At 43.1% G+C, this 22,712-nt stretch overlaps 1 protein-coding gene across 2 annotated transcripts; it reads left to right on the top strand.

Annotated features, from left to right (window-relative positions):
• Positions 1–377: 377 nt before the first annotated feature.
• LOC127311318 (very-long-chain 3-oxoacyl-CoA reductase 1) lies at positions 378–8,994 on the top strand. Of its 2 annotated transcripts, XR_011749738.1 has the most exons (5): positions 378–818; positions 913–1,204; positions 1,299–1,368; positions 6,935–7,251; positions 8,624–8,994. XR_011749738.1 is itself a non-coding variant. In XM_051341726.2 (4 exons), the coding sequence occupies exons 1-4, from the start codon at positions 452–454 to the stop codon at positions 7,193–7,195; spliced, it is 990 nt and encodes a 329-aa protein (XP_051197686.1). In that variant the 5' UTR covers positions 379–451; the 3' UTR covers positions 7,196–7,447. The 2 variants fall into 2 exon arrangements, 1 of the variants encoding a protein (XP_051197686.1); XM_051341726.2 differs by lacking the exon at positions 8,624–8,994 and having other exon boundaries at positions 379–818; positions 6,935–7,447.
• The last annotated feature ends 13,718 nt before the right edge of the window (positions 8,995–22,712 follow it).

The following is a 22,712-nucleotide window of genomic DNA, read 5'->3' as shown; positions in this document are numbered from 1 at the left end:
TAGTTATCCCGTCTCATACCTCTCATATTCCCTCTCATCCCAAAACAAAGTAACTAGAGGCTGTGGGGAAGGGTGTGGAGAAATGCGGGGAAATTAGGAGAAAAATGGGGATTGAGTGAAAGGGAGGTTTTCACCAACGCCTAGGGGATGAAAATACCCCAGGAGTAAACAAGGCTCGGTGGTGAGGTTTCATTTTCAGAAGACAGTGTCATTTTTCTATTGGATAAAAACACGACTGACGATTAATTGCAAATCAGTCAAGTAACCAATAGACAGTCCCTTCTACTAGTAGGTCGCTGTCGTATCGTATGTTGGTGGTGGTAGTTTGTGGTTCGGAAGATGGAGGTTTTAGTGTTGCCATGATTTCTCGGGACCTAGTCAGCAGTAAGGCTGGGCCGAAGTGATTTAATTAGCACATGCAGATCAGCGCAAAGAGACAGAGAGAGGGAGAATGGATGCCGATGTTCTCTTCCGGGAGCAGAAGTCTCCATGGTTCGTGTTTGTGTCGCTGGCCATCCTTGGCGTGCTGTACGTCGCCGCCGTCGCGTGCCGCCTCCTCCATATCTCCGGGCTCGCGCTCTGCCTGCGCCGGCCCAAGGACCTCCGCCGCCGCTACGGGGCGTGGGCCGTCGTCACCGGCCCCACCTCCGGCATCGGCCGCTCCATGGCCCTGGAGCTCGCGCGGCTCGGCCTCAACCTCGTCCTCGTCGGCCGCGACCCGGCGAAGCTCGACGACATCTCCCGAGCCGTCTCCGAAGCCCACGGCGTGCAGGCCAAGACCGTGCTGTTCGATTTCTCACTCGTTTCCACTCCTCAAGGTGAAGTGTAGGACCGCACACATATAACGGAAGATGGAAGAACTACGTACGTAGTGCTGAGGTGCTGATGGGTCGTATATTTATTTCTTGGCAGGGGATGAAGCCATGGGGCGGCTGCGGGAGGCGGTGCAGGGGCTGGAGGTTGGGGTGCTGGTGAACAACGCCGGCGTGGCGACGCCGCACGCGACGTACCTGCACGAGGAGGCCGACGCGGAGGCGTGGGTGAGGATGATACGGGTGAACCTGTGGGCGACGACGGAAGTCACGGCGGCTGTGCTGCCCGGGATGGTTGAGCGCGGGAGGGGCGCCGTCGTCAACATCGGCTCCGGCGCCACCGAGGCTTTGCCATCCTACCCCCTCTACTCCGTCTACGCCGCCACCAAACGGTACATACGTACGTGTATGTTGTGTTCCACTAGCAGAGGATCATACGGATTTGGGTGAGTGAGTAACTGGTGTTTCTGCGTACATTTGAAGCAGATACGTTACTCACTTCTCCAGGAGCCTTTACGTTGAGTACAGGGGCAAAGGAATCGACGTGCAATGTCAGGTAAGTTTGCGAATTTTGAAAGAAAACATGCACGCAGCCATAATTTCTGTTTCTGTACGGATTTCACATCATACTGTGCCTCCAATTCATAATACAGTACTTATTCTGTCACATGTCACCTCTAGGCAGACATTGTATATTAAAAAAAGTGTAGTGCTTTTTTTCTTATGTGCTACACACTATATAGTGTAACGCCCATGCTAAGGCAAACTACTCCATAACAGCCTATGGGATCTGCGTGCCACACTGGCAAGGTGTGTTGCGCCCTTGAGAGAGGCACTACGCTATTAACCATGACTCTTTTAACATAGGCGCTACTCAAAAGGGCTGCCCTAGCTGGCGCTCGATCGCTAGGAGATTAGCGAGCGATCGGTTTCAGACATGATTAGGAGCAAATAAAAGTTTAAAACGTTTTAACTTTCAAACGATAACTTCAAATTAAGATCCGCTTTCACCAATAAATCCGTCTCGATGAGATCTTCAAAACTAGCACCCATGTTAATATGTTTCGACGACTTTTTTTTCGGGCTAAAAGTTATCAACCCTCTCTATTTGAATAATCAACCCCTCCGTACTTGAGTGATCAACGGCAAAGGTATAAAATTATCAACCTGGTGCAGGGTATTGAGGGAAAGTTCTGCATGCATGCAAAAATAGACGAATCTGCTGATGTCAGCGGAATCTTTTCCAAATTTCAAAATTCAAAATGTTTTAACTTTCAAACGACAACTCCAAATTAAGATCCGCTTTCACCAATAAATCCGTCTCGACGAGATCTTCAAAACTAGCACCCATGTTAATATGTTTCGACAAACTTTTTTTCTGACTAAAAGTTATCAAGCCTCTCTATTTGAATAACCAACCCCTCCGTACTTGAGTGATCAACGGTAAATGTATAAAATTATCAACCTGGTGCAGGGTATTGAGGGAAAGTTCTGCATGCATGCACAAATAGACGAATCTGCTGATGTCAGCGGAATCTTTTCCAAATTTGAAAATTCAAAACGTTTTAACTTTCAAACGACAACTCCAAATTAAGATTCGCTTTCACCAATAAATCTGTCTCGACGAGATCTTCAAAACTAGCACCCATGTTGATATGTTTCGAGCAACTTTTTTTCGGACTAAAAGTTATCAACCCTCTCTATTTGAATAAACAACCCCTCCGTACTTGAGTGATCAACGGTAAATGTATAAAATTATCAACCTGGTGCAGGATATTGAGAAAAAGTTCTGCATGCATGCACAAATAGACGAATCTGCTGATGTCAGGGGAATCTTTTCCAAATTTGAAAATTCAAAACGTTTTAACTTTGAAACGACAACTCCAAATTAAGATTCGCTTTCACCAATAAATCCGTCTCGACGAGATCTTCAAAAGTAGCACCCATGTTGATATGTTTCGAGCAACTTTTTTTTGGACTAAAAGTTATCAACCCTCTCTGTTTGGAATAATCAACCCCTCCGTACTTGAGTGATCAACGGTAAATGTATAAAATTATCAACCCCAAAGTTAATTTTATTTTAAACATTTTAGCGAATCTTTTTTAGTTTAGAAGCTATCAACCCGGTGTCCTGATATTTATCAATAGTAAATATGAATAACTACCAACCCTAAAAATCTAAATTTATTTCAAATATTTTGGCGACTCTTTTTAGTTTACAAGTTATCAACCCGGAGCCTAGTTATTTATCAATGGTAATTATAAATAACTACCAACCCTAAAAAGTATTTCATTTAGAAAATATTTTAGCGAACATTTTTTTATTTTACAAGCTATCAACCTTGTGCCTCGTTATTTATCAACTATAAATATAAATAAATAATAACGCTAAAAAGTATTTCATTTAGAATATTTTAGCGACTCTCTTTTAGTTTACAAGCTATCAACCCGGTGATCCGCTATTTATCAATGGTAAATATAAATAAATATCAACCCTAATTTTTTATTTAATTTAAAATATGTAGCGACTCTTTTTTTGTTTACAAGTTATCAACCCGGTGCCCCGTTATTTATCAACGGTAAATATAAATACCCAGCAACCCTAAAAAAGTAAATTTCATTTAGAATATTTTAGCAACTTTTGTTAGCTTACAGCTTAAAAATAATACTTAATTTGAGTAGCAAGTGGTAGTTCATTTGAGTTGCAAGTGGATCTTCCCACCCGTTATTTTCCCCCCCTTAAAAACCACTGGCCCGAAAAAGGGAATTGCAAAAGGATCCCCTTAAACATGAATTACCGTACGAAAAAAAACCAAAAGGGAATTGCAAAAAGGGAATTGAGAATCTGCCTCGTGCTGAAGAAAAAAAGTGAGATGCTATGTGTATGCATGCAACAACTTACGAAAGCATGCTGAAAAGTTAGCTCATTAAATGCAAATCAATGAGATGATCTGTGCATGTGCATGCATGCAGTGTGAACGCTCTTTACTGCATGCAACTTGCAAAGTAGTAATACAAGCTGTTAGTGTGAACACATGTGAACGCAATTAAACACTAGGTGATAAAAAGGGAATTGACTCGCTGCGCGAGCGCTTCCGCGCCACAGAAAGTGATTGCTCGAGCGCTCGATTGTCAGGGAGGGGATTCGTACTCAAAATAGTTAGATCAATGAAATTCTTTCACCAAGAGTTTATTTTATAAATTTGTTAACCTTTTAGATTAGTTTTGTCCATTTCTCCCTATCCCTACAACTAAACTACTACCTCAGTCCATAAATAGACGCCTGAGATTTGTCTAAATGTGGATGTATCTAGATGCTACTTAGTGTCTAGATACATCCAGATTTTGAAAAACCTCAGACATCTATTTATAGATGGAGGGTGTATTAATTTTTGAAAATGGGAATGGAGCCTAGTGTGTGAACAACGGTGATGCACACAACATTTTTTCAATTCATAATGTAAATCTAGCAAGGAAAATGTTTAGGCCAGAAATAACATCCTTGGACAGTGACTACGCCAGACAACAACTAACCCTACGTCAATGGACAAAAGAAGTGAAAATACAAACCTCCACATGCGTCAATGGTGAAAAGTTCAACTGCAAGTCGATCTCTAGATTTTCGTTCCCAAAGCCGAACTTCCAACGATACGATGCAAACACATATCTACGTAGTTTGATTAGAGATCTTGTGTTTTCACCAGATTGCATGTACTCGATGTTGAAGCCGCTTGTACAATCATCACTAGCTTGTGCGGCTAACGACTCGTCGACCGCTGGAGGAGAAACTAGATTGAAGTCCATGACGTCCTCATACCGCCACGTCTCCAAACACTGTTGCACCACCTCCGATCGAACAACAACATGCATGAGTTGATCCCGCCGAAAGAGATGTTATGTGTAGCACCTTCCAGGATCAGGCATGACTTGATGCCTCCTCATCATACGTCGTGCATAGCCACCGCTGGACAAGCATGACTTGGCACCTCGGTAGCAGACGTCGTGTGTAGAACCTACTGAGTCAAATCAAACTCACTTTGGAACTGGAGGGGACATCACCACCACCGACCTCGAAACTCCATGGTCTCAGAAGAGGACACCCCATATGACTATCGACCGCGACACGTGAAGCTTGAGACTATCACCAAATTGAAGATACAACCACCACGTCATCTACGGAGTACATGACAACGATGCCCGACACTGTCAAAAACCAGGATGGTCGGACGTCCTAGCACGCAGATCGTGCCAGATCACCCCTGCTAGACCAACTACCAGCTACCACGCTGCTACACAACACTATTCACTGACTTGGATGTAATCTGCCATTGTCCTACGAGGTGCATGCATGTTGGATTCGGTGTAGTTTCTCAAGAGTGCACTCGATTTGTGTTCAAATGAGTAGCAGCCCACTACGTTGTGCCGAGCGGGGGCAGACGATTCCCCCCTCCCAGGCTCTCAAACCTCCACAATAACCTTATTTTCCCCCCTCCTTTGACTGGGCCGCCGACGGCCACTCCACCGGAATAGCTGGCTGGAGTTGGTCTAGGTTGGTTGCCGGTGTAGTCTAGGTGTAGATCTGTAGGTTTTCTACTCGTTTGTGGCTGTTTGCCACCGTTTTGGAAGGATGCCCCGTAGAGGAGGTGGTGGCTTGGATCCTCGCCGCCGGATCCTGGCCAGGCTAGGGTTGCTACTGGCGCTTTCTCTGATCCGGTGGTCGGAGGCAGGTGCGGTGGCAAGCGACGCCGTCTTCTTCAATAAGTCTGTGGCGGCAGGTTCTTCTAAATCCCTTGTAAGACGAAGCTCCCTAGGCCGGCTGTGGAGACGAGGTGGGGATCCTTCTTGGAGCTGCAAGGTACATTGTTGTTTCTCTCCTGGCCGGTCTTGGTGGCGAGGAGGAGCAGGAGTGCGGCGTGCTGATTTTGGATCGTGATGGAGGATCCTGTCCTCTCCGTCGATGTGGCGTGTGGCTGGTGGTTGCTAGCCGGCAGCTTCTTCTTCATATCCATGGTGGCCAGAAGAGGAGCGGCGGCGATGCACTGGCGGCCCTTGCTCGTCGGCTTCTGCCTGTAGGGTGCTACGGAGCTTCTGTACAAGAGCTCCTTCGAGCGAAACACGCGGCGTCCTCCAGCGACGCCGTGATCCTTGGCCGGCATAGCGGCCATTCTGCAACCTCCAAGACGGAGGCCCTCCTCTTCTTCATTCGCCGGAGCTCAACGCCTCTTCACCGACAAGTGATTCGTCCCCGGAGGAGGAGAGGTGGCCGGCGGATGCTAAGCTTCGCCGGAAGCGTGCTACTGGGCATTTCGGTACCGAATCTCGACGGAAACGTCTTGAGATCGCCGGCAGTTGGTAGCGGCGGTGCCCAGGGGCCTGATTGCTTTTTCTTCTTTTGCTCCAGGGTCTTTCTGGTTATTTCTGAGGTCCTTTCTTCAAATTACTGGTTTCTTCGTGCGAGTGTTGTTAAAGGACCTCTGTGTAAATGTACCCGCCACGTGTTGAATGAACCTTCTCTAGGGTCTTCAAGACCCCTCTCTTGTTCAAAAAAAAAAGATTTGTGTTCAAATGTATTTTGCTGACCTATATGCCACTATATTGGTGTGCCTGTGATATTGAGGGGCAGGACTATGACTTGGGCGATTCTTAATCCCGGCACACAAAATTTTGGGTACGCCAGCGGTAATTGAGCACTGTCGCACCGAGGAAGTGGTATGTCGGCAGCGCGCCAGCAGTTGTGGGGCTATAAGCTATTCCCTAGTAATGTATTCTGGTTTCTGAGTTTCTGAACTCTAAATAGTAGTAGTAATAGATAAGAAACTTTAAAATTACCAGGTGCCTCATGGACACCGGCCCACCCGCTCGGTACGCCCATGGTTCGATGGCAGCAATGAGGGTTCAATCTGGTCGGATTCGGTGTAGTTTCTCAAGAGTGCACCGGAATTGTGTTCAAATGTATTTTGTTGACCTATATGCTTTTCAGCACTTCATTTCGCAAGTTTTATCTTGGTATTCACCGAGGAACAATTTTCTTAGGTAAAGGAAGTCGAGATAGAAAATAGTTGTCCCATATAGTCAAAGGTTAATTATCATATACTAACTAGTATGCCTTCTGTGTGGTGTAGGCCCCGCTCTTTGTGGACACGAAGATGACGACGAACATGGTGACTCAGGAAGGCCTCTTGTCGTGGATAATCATGCCGACGCCAGAGGCATACGCCCTCGCAGCGGCACGCTGGATTGGGCACCGCCGCCCCCTCTGCATGCCTAATCTAAGCCACCGGCTGCAATGGTGCCTTAGCCAATTCGTGCCGGACCACGTCCTCAACATGCACCGCCTCCGTGAGAACCTCCGGCAACGTACCATCTTCCAACGGCTCAAGTGATAGAGAGCTGCCGCACGGGGTAAAGAGTCAGCTTGGCATGCAGTATTTGTTGGTGGGTATGTTACTAATTTCGTACTCTCTCCATCTTATAAATTGGTTTTAGATTTGTCATAATTTAAATGTATATAGATGCTATTTAGTATCCAGATACTAGATAAATCTTAGACATCGTTAATGGGACAGAGGAAGTACGATATGAAAAGTGTGCTAAGAATTCTGATATGGCAATACTAAGAATTTATGTGTACGGTATGCATATCTCTAAAACGCCATTTCATTTAATCATCGTGGTCAGTGGTCACGCTGGTGTATACATGTATTTGCATCTGTCTGCCACTCAACAAAGTCATCTTGGCTAGCTAGTACGCTGTATTATTTGTTGGTGTGTCTGACATGTTAGTATTTATGATATAGTTATATGTGTACAACTTGTCTCTCGGCCGGAGCTTGGTTTAAATCCATGTTGATGCATAATTAATGTCTAACGGTACCTGCATCAACAGACTGCATGAAACATTTTACCCGGCCCTTTTTAATTATACACAAGGATTAATAAGGAAGGTGGTGTTTTAGGTCGTAGGTGCATATGAACCGGCCTATAAAAAATTAACTAAAAAACAAATTTAATTTCTATAAAATTTCTGAAATAAAATTTCGCAATATCCGGACATTTTATGTCCATACACAATATTTCGTGGAAAATTAATATTTTATGTGGTCTGTATAAAAAAGACAACAAATGTCCCGTAAATAGTCGTGATGGAGCATCAAAGTTTGTCTTTTTACAATGGACATAAAAACATTCTTTTTCCACGAAAACTTATGGGCGAACATACAATGTCTAGATATACATGTGAAATTTTATTTCAATTTTTTGGTATTTTAAAATGCATTTTTGCATAATTAATTCATATGCAACCATGAGCCAAGTTGGATTTCCCATTAAGGAGCCATCACTTTCACAATAGAATCCATAAAACTACCCACAAGATACATCGAATAAGAATATAATTTTGAAAATTGATTGTTTGCAGCCCATGGATGTCGCCCCTTCCATCAACACCCTTTTCGTTAGGCTAAGAAGAATTGCATTGTTCCTTAATGGGCTTGCTTCCTTTTCCATCCCTCCTATGATTGTTGCATTTTTTTAAGGGCTTTGAAAGAGAAGATCTAGATCTACAACCTCTACCAATCCATTCCTCCTCTAAGTGAGGGAAACACTTGGGATCTAGATCTTGAAGTTATTGGTTAACCTCCACCATTCTTCTTTCTCTCTAGTTCCTTCTTAGTATTTTTTGCTTTGGTGGGATTCGAGAGAGAATGATTTGAGCATTTTTCTTGGTGTTCTTCGGTTGCATCCTTGCATAGCGTTGAGCTCTTCAATACAATTAGTTCGAGTGAGAGATCATGAGCTTGTTACTCTTGCAGGGGTTACCTACTAGTTGGCTTGACGATTGGTGCTCCGGTGATCTCTTCGTGGATGATTGTGAAGAGAACCGAGCTTCTCCTTCATGGAGCTTGTAAAGTGGTTATGGAGCTTGCCATCTCCAGACTAGAGAAAAATCTTGCCATAAGGGAAAGGCATTTCTCCTTCGTGGTATTGGCTTGGAGAAGAATGTGAGCCTTCATGGAGTTCAAAAGATATTCGTGGTAGCCCGCATCTCTCCAATGTGACGTACCTCATCTTGTATGGAGGAGCACAGGAATACGTATTCGTCTCCGCGTGCCTCGGTTATCTCTATACTCGAGTTTACTTTTCTTGTGATAGCCATCGTGCTTGAATTACATATACCTTGCTATCCCTTGTGTTACATATATCTTCGTTCTATCTTGCTTATCTTGAGTTATTGTTGCACTTAGTTGAGCCTAACATATTTAGGTTTTGTGCTTGTAAAATAAATGTTAGTTTAATTCCGTAATCTTACATGCCAACTTCTTAATAGTTTTAAAACGCCTTGATAACGCGTGAAGCACACGTCCGTTGGGAACCCCAAGAGGAAGGTGTCATGCGTACAACAGCAAATTTTCCCTCAGTAAGAAACCAAGGTTATCGAACCAGTAGGAGATGAAGGCCACGTGAAGGTTGTTGGTGAAGGAGTGTAGTGCGGCGCAACACCAGGGATTCCGGCGCCAACGTGGAACCTGCACAACACAATCAAAATACTTTGCCCCAACTTAACAGTGAGGTTGTCAATCTCACCGGCTTGCTGTAAACAAATGATTAAACGTATGGTGTGGAGAATGATGTTTGTTTGCGAAGAACAGCAGAGAACAATGATTGCAGTAGATTGTACTTCAGATGTAAAAGAATGGACCGGGGTCCACAGTTCACTAGTGGTGTCTCTCCAATAAGATAAATAGCATGTTGGGTGAACAAATTACAGTTGGGCAATTGACAAATAGAGAGGGCATAACAATGCACATACATATCATGATGACTAATATGAGATTTACTTAGGGCATTACGACAAAGAACATAGACCGCTATCCAGCATGCATCTATGCCTAAAAAGTCCACCTTCGGGTTAGCATCCGCACCCCTTCCAGTATTAAGTTGCAAACAACAGACAATTGCATTAAGTATGGTGTGTAATGTAATCAACACAAATATCCTTAGACAAAGCATTGATGTTTTATCCCTAGTGGCAACATCACATCCATAACCTTAGAACTTTCTGTCACTGTCCCAGATTCAATGGAGGCATGAACCCACTATCGAGCATAAATACCCCCTCTTGGAGTCACAAGTATCAACTTGGCCAGAGCCTCTACTAGCAACGGAGAGCATGCAAGATCATAAACAACACATATATGATAGATCAATAATCAACTTGACATAGTATTCCATATTCATCGGATCCCAACAAACACAACATGTAGCATTACAAATAGACGATCTTGATCATGATAGGCAGCTCACAAGATCTAAACATGATAGCACAAGAGGAGAAGACAACCATCTAGCTACTGCTATGGACCTATAGTGCAAGGATGAACTACTCACGCATCAATCCGGAGGCGGGCATGATGATGTAGAGTCCTCCGGTGATGATTCCCCTCTCCGGCAGGGTGCCGGAGGCGATCTCCTGAATTCCCCGAGATGGGATTGGCGGCCACGGCGTCTCAGTATGTTTTCTCGTATCGTGGCTCTCGTGAAGGAGATATGCCCTAGAGGCAATAATAAAGTGGTTATTATTTATATCTTTATGTTTATGATAAATGTTTATATATCATGCTAGAATTGTATTAACCGAAACATTAGTACATGTGTGATATGTAGACAAACAAGAAGTCCCTAGTATGCCTCTTAAACTAGCTTGTTGATTAATAGATGATTAGTTTCATAATCATGAACATTGGATGTTATTAATAACAATGTTATATCATTGTATGAATGATGTAATGGACACACCCAATTAAGCGTAGCATAAGATCTCGTCATTAAGTTATTTGCTATAAGCTTTCGATACATAGTTACCTAATCCTTATGACCATGAGATCATGTAAATCACTTATACCGGAAAGGTACTTTGATTACACCAAACACCACTGCGTAAATGGGTGGCTATAAAGGTGGGATTAAGTATCCGGAAAGTATGAGTTGAGGCATATGGATCAACAGTGGGATTTGTCCATCCCGATGACGGATAGATATACTCTGGGCCCTCTCGGTGGAATGTCGTCTAATGTCTTGCAAGCATATGAATGAGTTCATAAGAGACCACATACCACGGTACGAGTAAAGAGTACTTGTCAGGAGACGAGGTTGAACAAGGTATAGAGTGATACCGAAGATCAAACCTCGGACAAGTAAAATATCGCGAGACAAAGGGAATTGGTAATGTATGTGAATGGTTCATTCGATCACTAAAGTCATCGTTGAATATGTGAGAGCCATTATGGATCTCCAGATCCCGCTATTGGTTATTGGTCGGAGTGAGTACTCAACCATGTCCACATAGTTCTCGAACCGTAGGGTGACACACTTAAAGTTGGATGTTGAAATGGTAGCACTTGAATTATGGAATGTAGTTCGAATATTTGTTCGGAGTCCCGGATGAGATCCCGGACATCACGAGGAGTTCCGGAATGGTCCGGAGAATAAGATTCATATATAGGATGTCATTTTATGTGAATAAAATGTCGCGGAAGGTTCTATGGAAGGTTCTAGAAGGTTCTAGAAAAGTCCGGAAGAAACCACCAAGGAAGGTGGAGTCCACAAGGGACTCCACCTCCATGGCCGGCCAGCCCTAGTGGGGGTGGAGTCCCAAGTGGACTCCACCATAGGGGGCCGGCCACCCCCCACATGGGAGGTGGGAATCCCACCTTTGGGTGGGAGTCCTAGTTGGGCTAGGTTTCCCCCTCCTATGGAAGGTTTTGGTTTCGGGTCTTATTCGAAGACTTGGACACCAACACTTGGGATCCACCTATATAATGAGGGGCCAAGGGAGGGGGCCGGCCACCCCAAGACCACAAGCTGGCCGCCCCCCATAGAGTGGCCGGCCACCCCCTCCCAAACCCTAGCTTTGCTCCTCCACTTCATATTGCCCGCGTAGCTTAGCGAAGCTCCGCCGGACTTCTACACCGCCACCGACACCACGCCGTCGTGCTGTCGGATTCAAGAGGAGCTACTACTTCCGCTGCCCGCTGGAACGGGGAGGTGGACGTCGTCTTCATCAACAACCGAACGTGTGACCGAGTACGGAGGTGCTGCCCGTTCGTGGCGCCGGAACCGATCGTGATCAAGATCTTCTACGCGCTTTTGCAAGCGGCAAGTGATCGTCTACCGCAGCAACAAGAGCCTCCTCTTGTAGGTTTTGGAATCTCTTCAAGGGTGAGACTCGATACCCCCTCGTTGCCACCGTCTTCTAGATTGCATCTTGGCTTGGATTGCGTGTTCGCGGTAGGAAATTTTTTGTTTTCTATGCAACGTTCTCCTACAGTGGTATCAGAGCCGTGTCTATGCATAGATGGTTGCACGAGTAGAACACAATGGTTTGTGGGCGTTGATGCTCTTGTTATCTTTAGTTTGAGTACTTTGCATCTTTATGGCATAGTGGGATGAAGCGGCTCGGACTAACTTTACATGACCGCGTTCATGAGACTTGTTCCTCGTTCGACATGCAACTTGTATTGCATAAGAGGCTTTGCGGGTGTCTGTCTCTCCTACTATAGTAAAGATTCAATTTACTCTTCTATTGACAACATTAGTATCAACGTTGTGGTTCATGTTCGTAGGTAGATTAGATCTATATCGAAAACCCTAAACCACGTAAAATATGCAAACCAAATTAGAGAGCGTCTAACTTGTTTTTGCAGGGTTTGGTGATGTGATATGGCCATAATGTGATGATGAATATGTATGAGATGATCATTATTGTATTGTGGCAACCGGCAGGAGCCTTATGGTTGTCTTTAAATTTCATGTTGAGTAGTATTTCAAAGTAGTTGTAATAGTTGCTACATGGAGGACAATCATGAAGACGGTGCCATTGACCTTGGTGCTTCGCCGACGATGATGGAGCGAGCTACTGACTTATTGGAAATCATACATACCGATGTATGTGGACCAATGAGCGTAGCATCACGCGGTGGTTATCGTTATGTTCTAACCTTCACAGATGATCTGAGTAGATATGGGAATATCTATTTCATGAAACATAAATCCGAAACTTTCGAGAAGTTTAAGGAATTTCAAAGTGAAGTAGAAAATCAACGTAACAAGAAGATCAAATTTCTACGATCTGATCGTGGAGGTGAATATCTGAGTTATGAGTTTGGCATGCATTTAAAGAAATGCGGAATACTTTCACAATTGACACCGCCGGGAACACCTCAACGAAACGGTGTGTCCGAACGTCGTAATCGAACTCTCTTAGATATGGTTCGTAGTATGATGTCTCTTACTGATTTGCCGTTATCATTTTGGAGTTATGCATTAGAGACAGCCGCATTCACTTTAAATAGAGCACCATCAAAATCCGTAGAAACGACACCGTATGAATTATGGTTTAATAAGAAACCTAAGCTGTCGTTCCTGAAAGTTTGGGGTTGCGAAGCCTATGTAAAGAAGTTACAACCGGACAAGCTAGAACCCAAAGCGGAGAAATGCGTCTTCATAGGATACCCTAAGGAAACTATAGGGTACACTTTCTATCACAGATCCGAAGGCAAAATATTTGTTGCTAAGAACGGAACCTTTCTTGAGAAAGAATTTCTCACTAAAGAAGTGACTGGAAGAAAAGTAGAACTCGATGAGATTGATGAATCTATACTCGTTGATCAGAGTAGCGCGATGCGGAAGTTGTACTGTACCGCCTACACCGCAACAGAGGAAGCTAATGATAATGATCATGAAACTTCGAACGAGGAAACTATTGAACCTCGCAGATCGACAAGGGAACGTGCCACTCCTGATTGGTATGATCCTTGTCTAAATGTCATGATTGTAGATAACAATGATGAGGACCCTGCGACGTATGAAGAAGCGATGATGAGCCCAGATTCCAACAAATGGCAAGAAGCCATGAAATCCGAAATGGGATCCATGTATGATAACAAAGTATGGACTTTGGTAGACTTACGATAGCCGAAAGGCTGTCGAAAATAAATGGATCTTCAAGAGAAAAACAGATCTTGATGGTAATATTCTGTCTATAAAGCTCGACTTGTCGCAAAGGGTTTCCGACAAATTCAAGGAGTTGACTACGATGAGACTTTCTCACCTGTAGCGAAGCTAAAATCTGTGAGGATTTTGTTAGCAATAGCTGCATTTTTCGATTATGAGATTTGGCAGATGGATGTCAAAACGGCGTTCCTTAATGGAGACATTGAGGAAGAGTTGTATATGGTACAACCCAAAGGTTTTGTCGATCCTAAAAATGCTGACAAAGTATGCAAACTTCAGCGTTCAATCTATGGACTGAAGCAAGCATCGAGAAGTTGGAACCGACGCTTTGATAAGGTGATCAAAGACTTCGGGTTTATACAGTGTCATGGAGAGGCCTGTATTTACAAGAAAGTGAGTGGGAGCTCTGTAGCATTCCTGATATTATATGTAGATGACATATTATTGATCGGGAATGATATAGAACTATTAAGCAGTGTTAAAGGTTATTTGAATAATAGTTTTTCAATGAAAGACCTTGGTGAAGCATCATATATATTAGGCATCAAGATTTATAGAGATAGATCAAGACGCCTAATAGGGCTATCACAGAGTACATATCTGGACAAGATTCTAAAGAAGTTTAGAATGGACGAAAGTAAGAAAGGGTTCTTACCTATGTTACTGTGCAAGGTATTGAGTAAAACTCAAGGACCGGCTACGGCAGAAGAAAGAGAAAGGATGAGTAACATCCCCTATGCCTCGGCGATAGGATCTATCATGTATGCCATGCTATGTACTAGACCGGATATAGCACATGCTTTGTTAGTTTGACTAGCAGATATCAAAGTGATCCAGGAATGGAACACTTGGACAGCGATCAAGAATATCTGAAGTACTTGAAAAGAACTAAGGATATGTTTCTTTGTTATGGAGGTGACCAAGAGCTCGTTGTAAACGGTTACACCGATGCAAGTTGGAACACCGATCCCGATGACTCTAAGTCACAATGCAGGTACGTGTTTATATTGAATGGTGCTGCGATGGTGGGCAAGCTCGAAGCGGTGCACGGTGGCGAAGTCTTCAACGAATCGAGTACATAAGCGGCTTCAGAGGCTTCATCGAAGCGGTATGGATGAAGAGGTTCATTGTAGAGCTCGGTGTGGTTCCTAGTGCATTGGACCCATTAATCATTTACTTGTGATAACATGGGTGCCATCGCCAATGCACAAGAGCCAAGGTCACACAAGAGGCGAAGCATATCAAGCTGCGTTACCACTCGATTCGCGAGTACATCGAAGATGGAGAAGTAAAGATTTGCAAAGTACACACCGATCTGAATGTAGCAGATCCGTTGACTAAAGCTCTCCCTAGGGCAAAGCATGACCAACACCGAATGCCATGGGTGTTAGGTATATTACAATGTAATCTAGATTATTGACTCTAGTGCAAGTGGGAGTGAAGGAGATATGCCCTAGAGGCAATAATAAAGTGGTTATTATTTATATCTTTATGTTTATGATAAATGTTTATATATCATGCTAGAATTGTATTAACCGAAACATTAGTACATGTGTGATATGTAGACAAACAAGAAGTCCCTAGTATGCCTCTTAAACTAGCTTGTTGATTAATAGATGATTAGTTTCATAATCATGAACATTGGATGTTATTAATAACAAGGTTATATCATTGTATGAATGATGTAATGGACACACCCAATTAAGCGTAGCATAAGATCTCGTCATTAAGTTATTTGCTATAAGCTTTCGATACATAGTTACCTAATCCTTATGACCATGAGATCATGTAAATCACTTATACCGGAAAGGTACTTTGATTACACCAAACACCACTGCGTAAATGGGTGGCTATAAAGGTGGGATTAAGTATCCGGAAAGTATGAGTTGAGGCATATGGATCAACAGTGGGATTTGTCCATCCCGATGACGGATAGATATACTCTGGGCCCTCTCGGTGGAATGTCGTCTAATGTCTTGCAAGCATATGAATGAGTTCATAAGAGACCACATACCACGGTACGAGTAAAGAGTACTTGTCAGGAGACGAGGTTGAACAAGGTATAGAGTGATACCGAAGATCAAACCTCGGACAAGTAAAATATCGCGAGACCAAGGGAATTGGTAATGTATGTGAATGGTTCATTCGATCACTAAAGTCATCGTTGAATATGTGGGAGCCATTATGGATCTCCAGATCCCGCTATTGGTTATTGGTCGGAGTGAGTACTCAACCATGTCCACATAGTTCTCGAACCGTAGGGTGACACACTTAAAGTTGGATGTTGAAATGGTAGCACTTGAATTATGGAATGTAGTTCGAATATTTTTTCGGAGTCCCGGATGAGATCCCGGACATCACGAGGAGTTCCGGAATGGTCCGGAGAATAAGATTCATATATAGGATGTCATTTTATGTGAATAAAATGTCGCGGAAGGTTCTATGGAAGGTTCTAGAAGGTTCTAGAAAAGTCCGGAAGAAACCACCAAGGAAGGTGGAGTCCACAAGGGACTCCACCTCCATGGCCGGCCAGCCCTAGTGGGGGTGGAGTCCCAAGTGGACTCCACCATAGGGGGCCGGCCACCCCCCACATGGGAGGTGGGAATCCCACCTTTGGGTGGGAGTCCTAGTTGGGCTAGGTTTCCCCCCTCCTATGGAAGGTTTTGGTTTCGGGTCTTATTCGAAGACTTGGACACCAACACTTGGGATCCACCTATATAATGAGGGGCCAAGGGAGGGGGCCGGCCACCCCAAGACCACAAGCTGGCCGCCCCCCATAGAGTGGCCGGCCACCCCCTCCCAAACCCTAGCTTTGCTCCTCCACTTCATATTGCCCGCGTAGCTTAGCGAAGCTCCGCCGGACTTCTACACCGCCACCGACACCACGCCGTCGTGCTGTCGGATTCAAGAGGAGCTACTACTTCCGCTGCCCGCTGGAACGGGGAGGTGGACGTCGTCTTCATCAACAACCGAACGTGTGACCGAGTACGGAGGTGCTGCCCGTTCGTGGCGCCGGAACCGATCGTGATCAAGATCTTCTACGCGCTTTTGCAAGCGGCAAGTGATCGTCTACCGCAGCAACAAGAGCCTCCTCTTGTAGGTTTTGGAATCTCTTCAAGGGTGAGACTCGATACCCCCTCGTTGCCACCGTCTTCTAGATTGCATCTTGGCTTGGATTGCGTGTTCGCGGTAGGAAAATTTTTGTTTTCTATGCAACGTTCTCCTACATCTCGGTACTAGGGTTTTCCGATACGAAGGATTATATAGGCGAAGAGGCAGCGTCAGGGGAGCCAGGGGGTGGACTCCCCACACCTGGGCGCGCCAGGGGGCTGGGCCACGCCGCCCTATGGGGTGGCCCCCCTACTGGTCGCCTCCGACTCTTCTTCGGTGTTCTGGAATCCTCCGTGGAAAATAGGGCCGTGGGCTTTTGTTTCGTCCAATTCCGAGAATATTTCCTGTGTAGGATTTCTGAAACCAAAAACAACAGAAAACAGGAACTGGCGCTTCGGCATCTTGTTAATAGGTTAGTGCCGGAAAATGCATCAAAATGATGTAAAGTGTATATAAAACATGTGAGTATTGTCATAAAACTAGCATGGAATATAAGAAATTATAGATACGTTTGAGACGTATCAAGCATCCCCAAGCTTAGTTCCTACTCGCCCTCGAGTAGGTAAACGATAACAAGGATAATTTCTGAAGTGACATGCTGCTATCATAATCTTGATCAATACTATTGTAAAGCATATGAGATGAATGAAGTGATTCAAAGCAATGGTAAATATAACGAGTAAACAACTGATCATATAGCAGAGACTTTTCATGAATAGTACTTTCAAAACAAGCATCAATAAGTCTTGCATAAGAGTTAACTCATAAAGCAACAGATTCTTAGTAGAAGGTTTTGAAGCAACACAAAGGAAGATATAAGTTTCAGCAGTTGCTTTCAACTTCAACATGTTTATCTCATGGATAATTGTCAATACAAAGTAATATGATGAACGCAAATAAGCAAGTATGTAGGAATCAATGCACACAGTTGACACAAGTGGTTGCTTCTAAGACAAAAGGAAGTAGGTAAACTGACTCAACATAAAGTAAAAGAAAGGCCCTTCGCAGAGGGAAGCAGGGATTACTCATGTGCTAGAGCTTTTTTATTTTGGAAACATGGAAACAATTTTGTCAACGGTAGTAATAATTCATATGTGTTATTCATAAAACATCCTATAAGTTGCAAGCCTCATGCATCGAATACCAATAGTGCTCGCACCTTGTCCTAATTAGCTCGGATTTCCATGGATTGTCATTGCATTACATATGTTTCAACCAAGTGTCACAAAGGGGTACCTCTATGTCACCTGTACAAAGGTCCAAGGAGATAGATCGCATTTGATTTCTCGTTTTTGATTAATCTCATCTTGAGGACATCCGTACCGGGACAACATAGAAAACAGATAATGGACTCCTCTTTAATGCTTAAGCATTCAACAACAGATAATATTCTCATAAGAGATTGAGAATTAATGTCCAAACTGAAACTTCCACCATGATACATGGCTTTAGTTGGCGGCCCAATGTTCTTCTCTAACAATATGCATACTCAAACAATTTAATCATGATAAATCACCCTTACTTCAGACAAGACGAACATGCATAGCAACTCACATGATATTCAACAAAGGTGTAATAGTTGATGGCGTCCCCAGAAACATGGTTACCGCTCAACAAGCAACTTATAAGAAATAAGATACATAAGCAACATATTCAATACCACAATAGTTTTTTAATCTATTTTCCCATGAGCTATGTATTGCAAAGACAAGGATTGAAATTTTAAAGGTAGCACGCAAGCAATTTACTTGGAATGGCAGAGAAATACCACATAGTAGGTAGGTATGGTGGACACAAATGGTATGGGTTTTGGCTCAAGGTTTTGGATGCACGAGAAGCATTCCCTCTCAGTACAAGGCTTTGGCTAGCAAGGTTGTTTGAAGCAAACACAAGTATGAACCGGTACAGCAAAACTTACATAAGAACATATTGCAAGCATAATAAGACTCTACACTGTCTCCTTGTTGTTCAAACACCTTTATCAGAAAATATCTAGACTTTTTTAGAGAGACCAATCATGCAATCCAAATTTCAACAAGCTCTATGGTAGTTCTTCACTAATAGGTTTAAACTACATGATACAAGAGCTTAAACATGATCTATTTGAGAGCCCAAAACAATTGCCAAGTATCAAATTATTCAAGACAATATACCAATTACCACATGGAGCATTTTCTGTTTCCAACCAAATAGCAATGAACGAAGCAGTTTTCAACCTTCGCCATGAACATTAAAAGTAAAGCTAAAAACACCAGTGTTCATATGAAACAGCGGAGCGTGTCTTTCTCCCACACAAAGAATGCTAGGATCCGAATTTATTCAAACAAAAACAAAAATAAAAGCATACAGACGCTCCAAGTAAAGCACATAAGATGTGACGGAATAAAAATATAGTTTCACTAGAAGTGACCTGATAAGTTGTCGATGAAGAAGGGGATGCCTTGGGCATCCCCAAGCTTAGATGCTCGAGTCTTCTTGAAATATGCAGGGATGAACCACGGGGGCATCCCAAAGCTTAGACTTTTCACTCTTCTTGATCATATTATATCATCCTCCTCTCTTGACCCTTGAAAACTTCCTCCACACCAAACTCAAAACAAACTCATTAGAGGGTTAGTGCATAATCAAAAATTCACATGTTCAGAGAGGACACAATCATTCCTAACACTTCTGGACATTACCCAAAGCTACTGAAAATTAATGGAACAAAGAAATCCACTCAACACAGTAAAAGAGGTAATACGAAATAAAAGGAAGAGTCTATCAAAACAGAACAGTCCGTAAAGACGAATTTTTTAGAGGCACTTAACATGCTCAGATGAAGAAGCTCAAATTGAATGAAAATTGCGTACATATCTGGGGATCACTCATGAATTTTCGCAGATTTTTCTGAGTTTCCTACAGAGAGTTCTACTCAAATTCGTGACAGCTAGAAATCTGTTTCTGCGCAGAAATTCAAATCTAGTATCAACCTTACTATCAAAGACTTTACTTGGCACAACCAATGCAATAAAGTAAAGATAAGGAGAGGTTGCTACAGTAGTAACAACTTCCAAGACACAAATATAAAACAAAAATTGCAGAAATAAAATGATGGGTTGTCTCCCATAAGCGCTTTTCTTTAACGCCTTTCAGCTAGGTGCAGAAAGTGTAACTCAAGTATCATCAAGAGATGAAGCATCAACATCATGATTTTCCTTAAAAACACAACTTGTCACAATAGGTATCTTAGATGCTCCATTATCTAAATTTCCCATAGTGGTGCTAAGGGCTTTATCAATTTTAGGCTTATAATAATTCTTTGGCTTAGGCACCTTAGAGACATACATGAATTTTTGCTCCTTACCCACGTAAGCTTTCTCCTTAAACTTAAGAGAAGAAAAAGTTGAACCCAAGGTTCCCATAGCTTTTTCAAGTTCACCAATCCTATGGGTTTGATTATCATGGATAGCACAAGTTTCTAAGACAGCAATTCTTTCATTAATTCCTCCTAGACATTTATCAAGTTTATCAGTGTTATCAAGTAATATTCCCAATTTAGTCTCAACACTTGGAAGATTTTTCTCTATGGCCTCCAACTTTTTCATGACATCTTCAAGAGAGATTTTAATTTTAGCTTCATTAACAGGTGGTATTCCAACTAGACTCTCAATAATGCAACTAGCTTCTAAAGCAGGAGTGCCTAGGAAATTACCTCCCGCAAGAGTATCAAGAACATACCTATTCCAGCTAGAGATACCAACATAAAAGTTCATAAGGAGGATAATAGTGGAGTGTTTCTTAGTGCACCTATGATGAGCATCACTAATTCTATACCAAGCATCTTTAAAACTTTCTCCCCCTTGTTGCTTAAACGAACGAACTTCAACTTCAGAATTAATTATTTTAGCAATAATAAAAATAAACTAAGCAGAACAGAATTAAATAAGTAAAACTAGTAACTAATTTGTTTGTGTTTTTGATATAAAGAAAGAAAACCAGACAGAAAATAAAATGAAGTAAATGCAAGTAACTAATTTTTTTGTATTTTTGATATAAGGAAAGCAAACAAGACAGAAAATAAAATAAAGTAAAGCAAGACAATAAACAAAGTAAAAAGATTGGATGTGAGAGACTCCCCTTGCAGCGTGTCTTTATCTCCCCGACAACGGCGCCAGAAAAAGAGCTTGATAACGCGTGAAGCACACGTCCGTTGGGAACCCCAAGAGGAAGGTGTGATGCGTACAGCAGCAAGTTTTCCCTCAGTAAGAAACCAAGGTTATCGAACCAGTAGGAGATGAAGGCCACGTGAAGGTTGTTGGTGAAGGAGTGTAGTGCGGCGCAACACCAGGGATTCCGGCGCCAACGTGGAACCTGCACAACACAATCAAAATACTTTGCCCCAACTTAACAATGAGGTTGTCAATCTCACTGGCTTGCTGTAAACAAAGGATTAAACATATGGTGTGGAGAATGATGTTTGTTTACGAAGAACAGCAGAGAACAATGATTGCAGTAGATTGTATTTCAGATGTAAAAGAATGGACCGTGGTCCACAGTTCACTAGTGGTGTCTCTCCAATAAGATAAATATCATGTTGGGTGAACAAATTACAGTTGGGCAATTGACAAATAGAGAGGGCATAACAATGCACATACATATCATGATGACTAATATGAGATTTACTTAGGGCATTACGACAAAGAACATAGACCGCTATCCAGCATGCATCTATGCCTAAAAAGTCCAGCTTCGGGTTAGCATCCGCACCCCTTCCAGTATTAAGTTGCAAACAACAGACAATTGCATTAAGTATGGTGCGTAATGTAATCAACACAAATATCCTTAGACGAAGCATTGATGTTTTATCCCTAGTGGCAACAGCACATCCATAACCTTAGAACTTTATGTCACTGTCCCAGATTCAATGGAGGCATGAACCCACTATCGAACATAAATACCCCCTCTTGGAGTCACAAGTATCAACTTGGCCAGAGCCTCTACTAGCAACGGAGAGCATGCAAGATCATAAACAACAAATATATGATAGATCAATAATCAACTTGACATAGTATTCCATATTAATCGGATCCCAACAAACACAACATTTAGCATTACAAATAGACGATCTTGATCATGATAGGCAGCTCACAAGATCTAAACATGATAGCACAAGAGGAGAAGATAACCATCTAGCTACTGCTATGGACCCATATTCCAAGGATGAACTACTCACGCATCAATCCGGAGGCGGGCATGATGATGTAGAGTCCTCCGGTGATGATTTCCCTCTCCGGCAGGGTGCCGGAGGCGATCTCCTGAATCCCCCGAGATGGGATTGGCGGCGACGGCGTCTCAGTATGTTTTCTCGTATCGTGGCTCTCGGTACTAGGGTTTTCCGATACGAAGGATTATATAGGCGAAGAGGCAGCGTCGGGGGAGCCAGGGGGTGGCCTCCCCACACCTGGGCGCACTAGGGGGCTGGGCCGCGCCGCCCTATGGGGTGGCCCCCCTACTGGCCGCCTCCGACTCTTCTTCGGTGTTCTGGAATCCTCCGTGGAAAATAGGGCCGTGGGCTTTTGTTTCGTCCAATTCCGAGAATATTTCCTGTGTAGGATTTCTGGAACCAAAAACAGCAGAAAACATGAACTGGCGCTTCGGCATCTTGTTAATAGGTTAGTGCCAAAAAATGCATCAAAATGATGTAAAGTGTATATAAAACATGTGAGTATTGTCATAAAACTAGCATGGAACATAAGAAATTATAGATACGTTTGAGACGTATCACGCCTATTCACC

Source organism: Lolium perenne, chromosome 7, assembly GCF_019359855.2.
Source record: "Lolium perenne isolate Kyuss_39 chromosome 7, Kyuss_2.0, whole genome shotgun sequence".
Lineage (NCBI taxonomy): Eukaryota > Viridiplantae > Streptophyta > Magnoliopsida > Poales > Poaceae > Lolium > Lolium perenne.
The sequence above is the reverse complement of the archived record's forward strand: the minus strand, read 5'-3'. Positions and strand labels throughout refer to the sequence as shown.

What these genes read in the sequence shown, in the direction of transcription:
- LOC127311318 (XM_051341726.2), top strand. Translation starts at nt 452, where the DNA reads ATGGATGCCGATGTTCTCTTCCGGGAGCAGAAGTCTCCATGGTTCGTG. An exon ending in ACTCGTTTCCACTCCTCAAG is followed by an intron (nt 819 to 912) that starts GTGAAGTGTAGG and finishes ATTTCTTGGCAG; the next exon opens with GGGATGAAGCCATGGGGCGG. An exon ending in GAATCGACGTGCAATGTCAG is followed by an intron (nt 1,369 to 6,934) that starts GTAAGTTTGCGA and finishes TGTGTGGTGTAG; the next exon opens with GCCCCGCTCTTTGTGGACAC.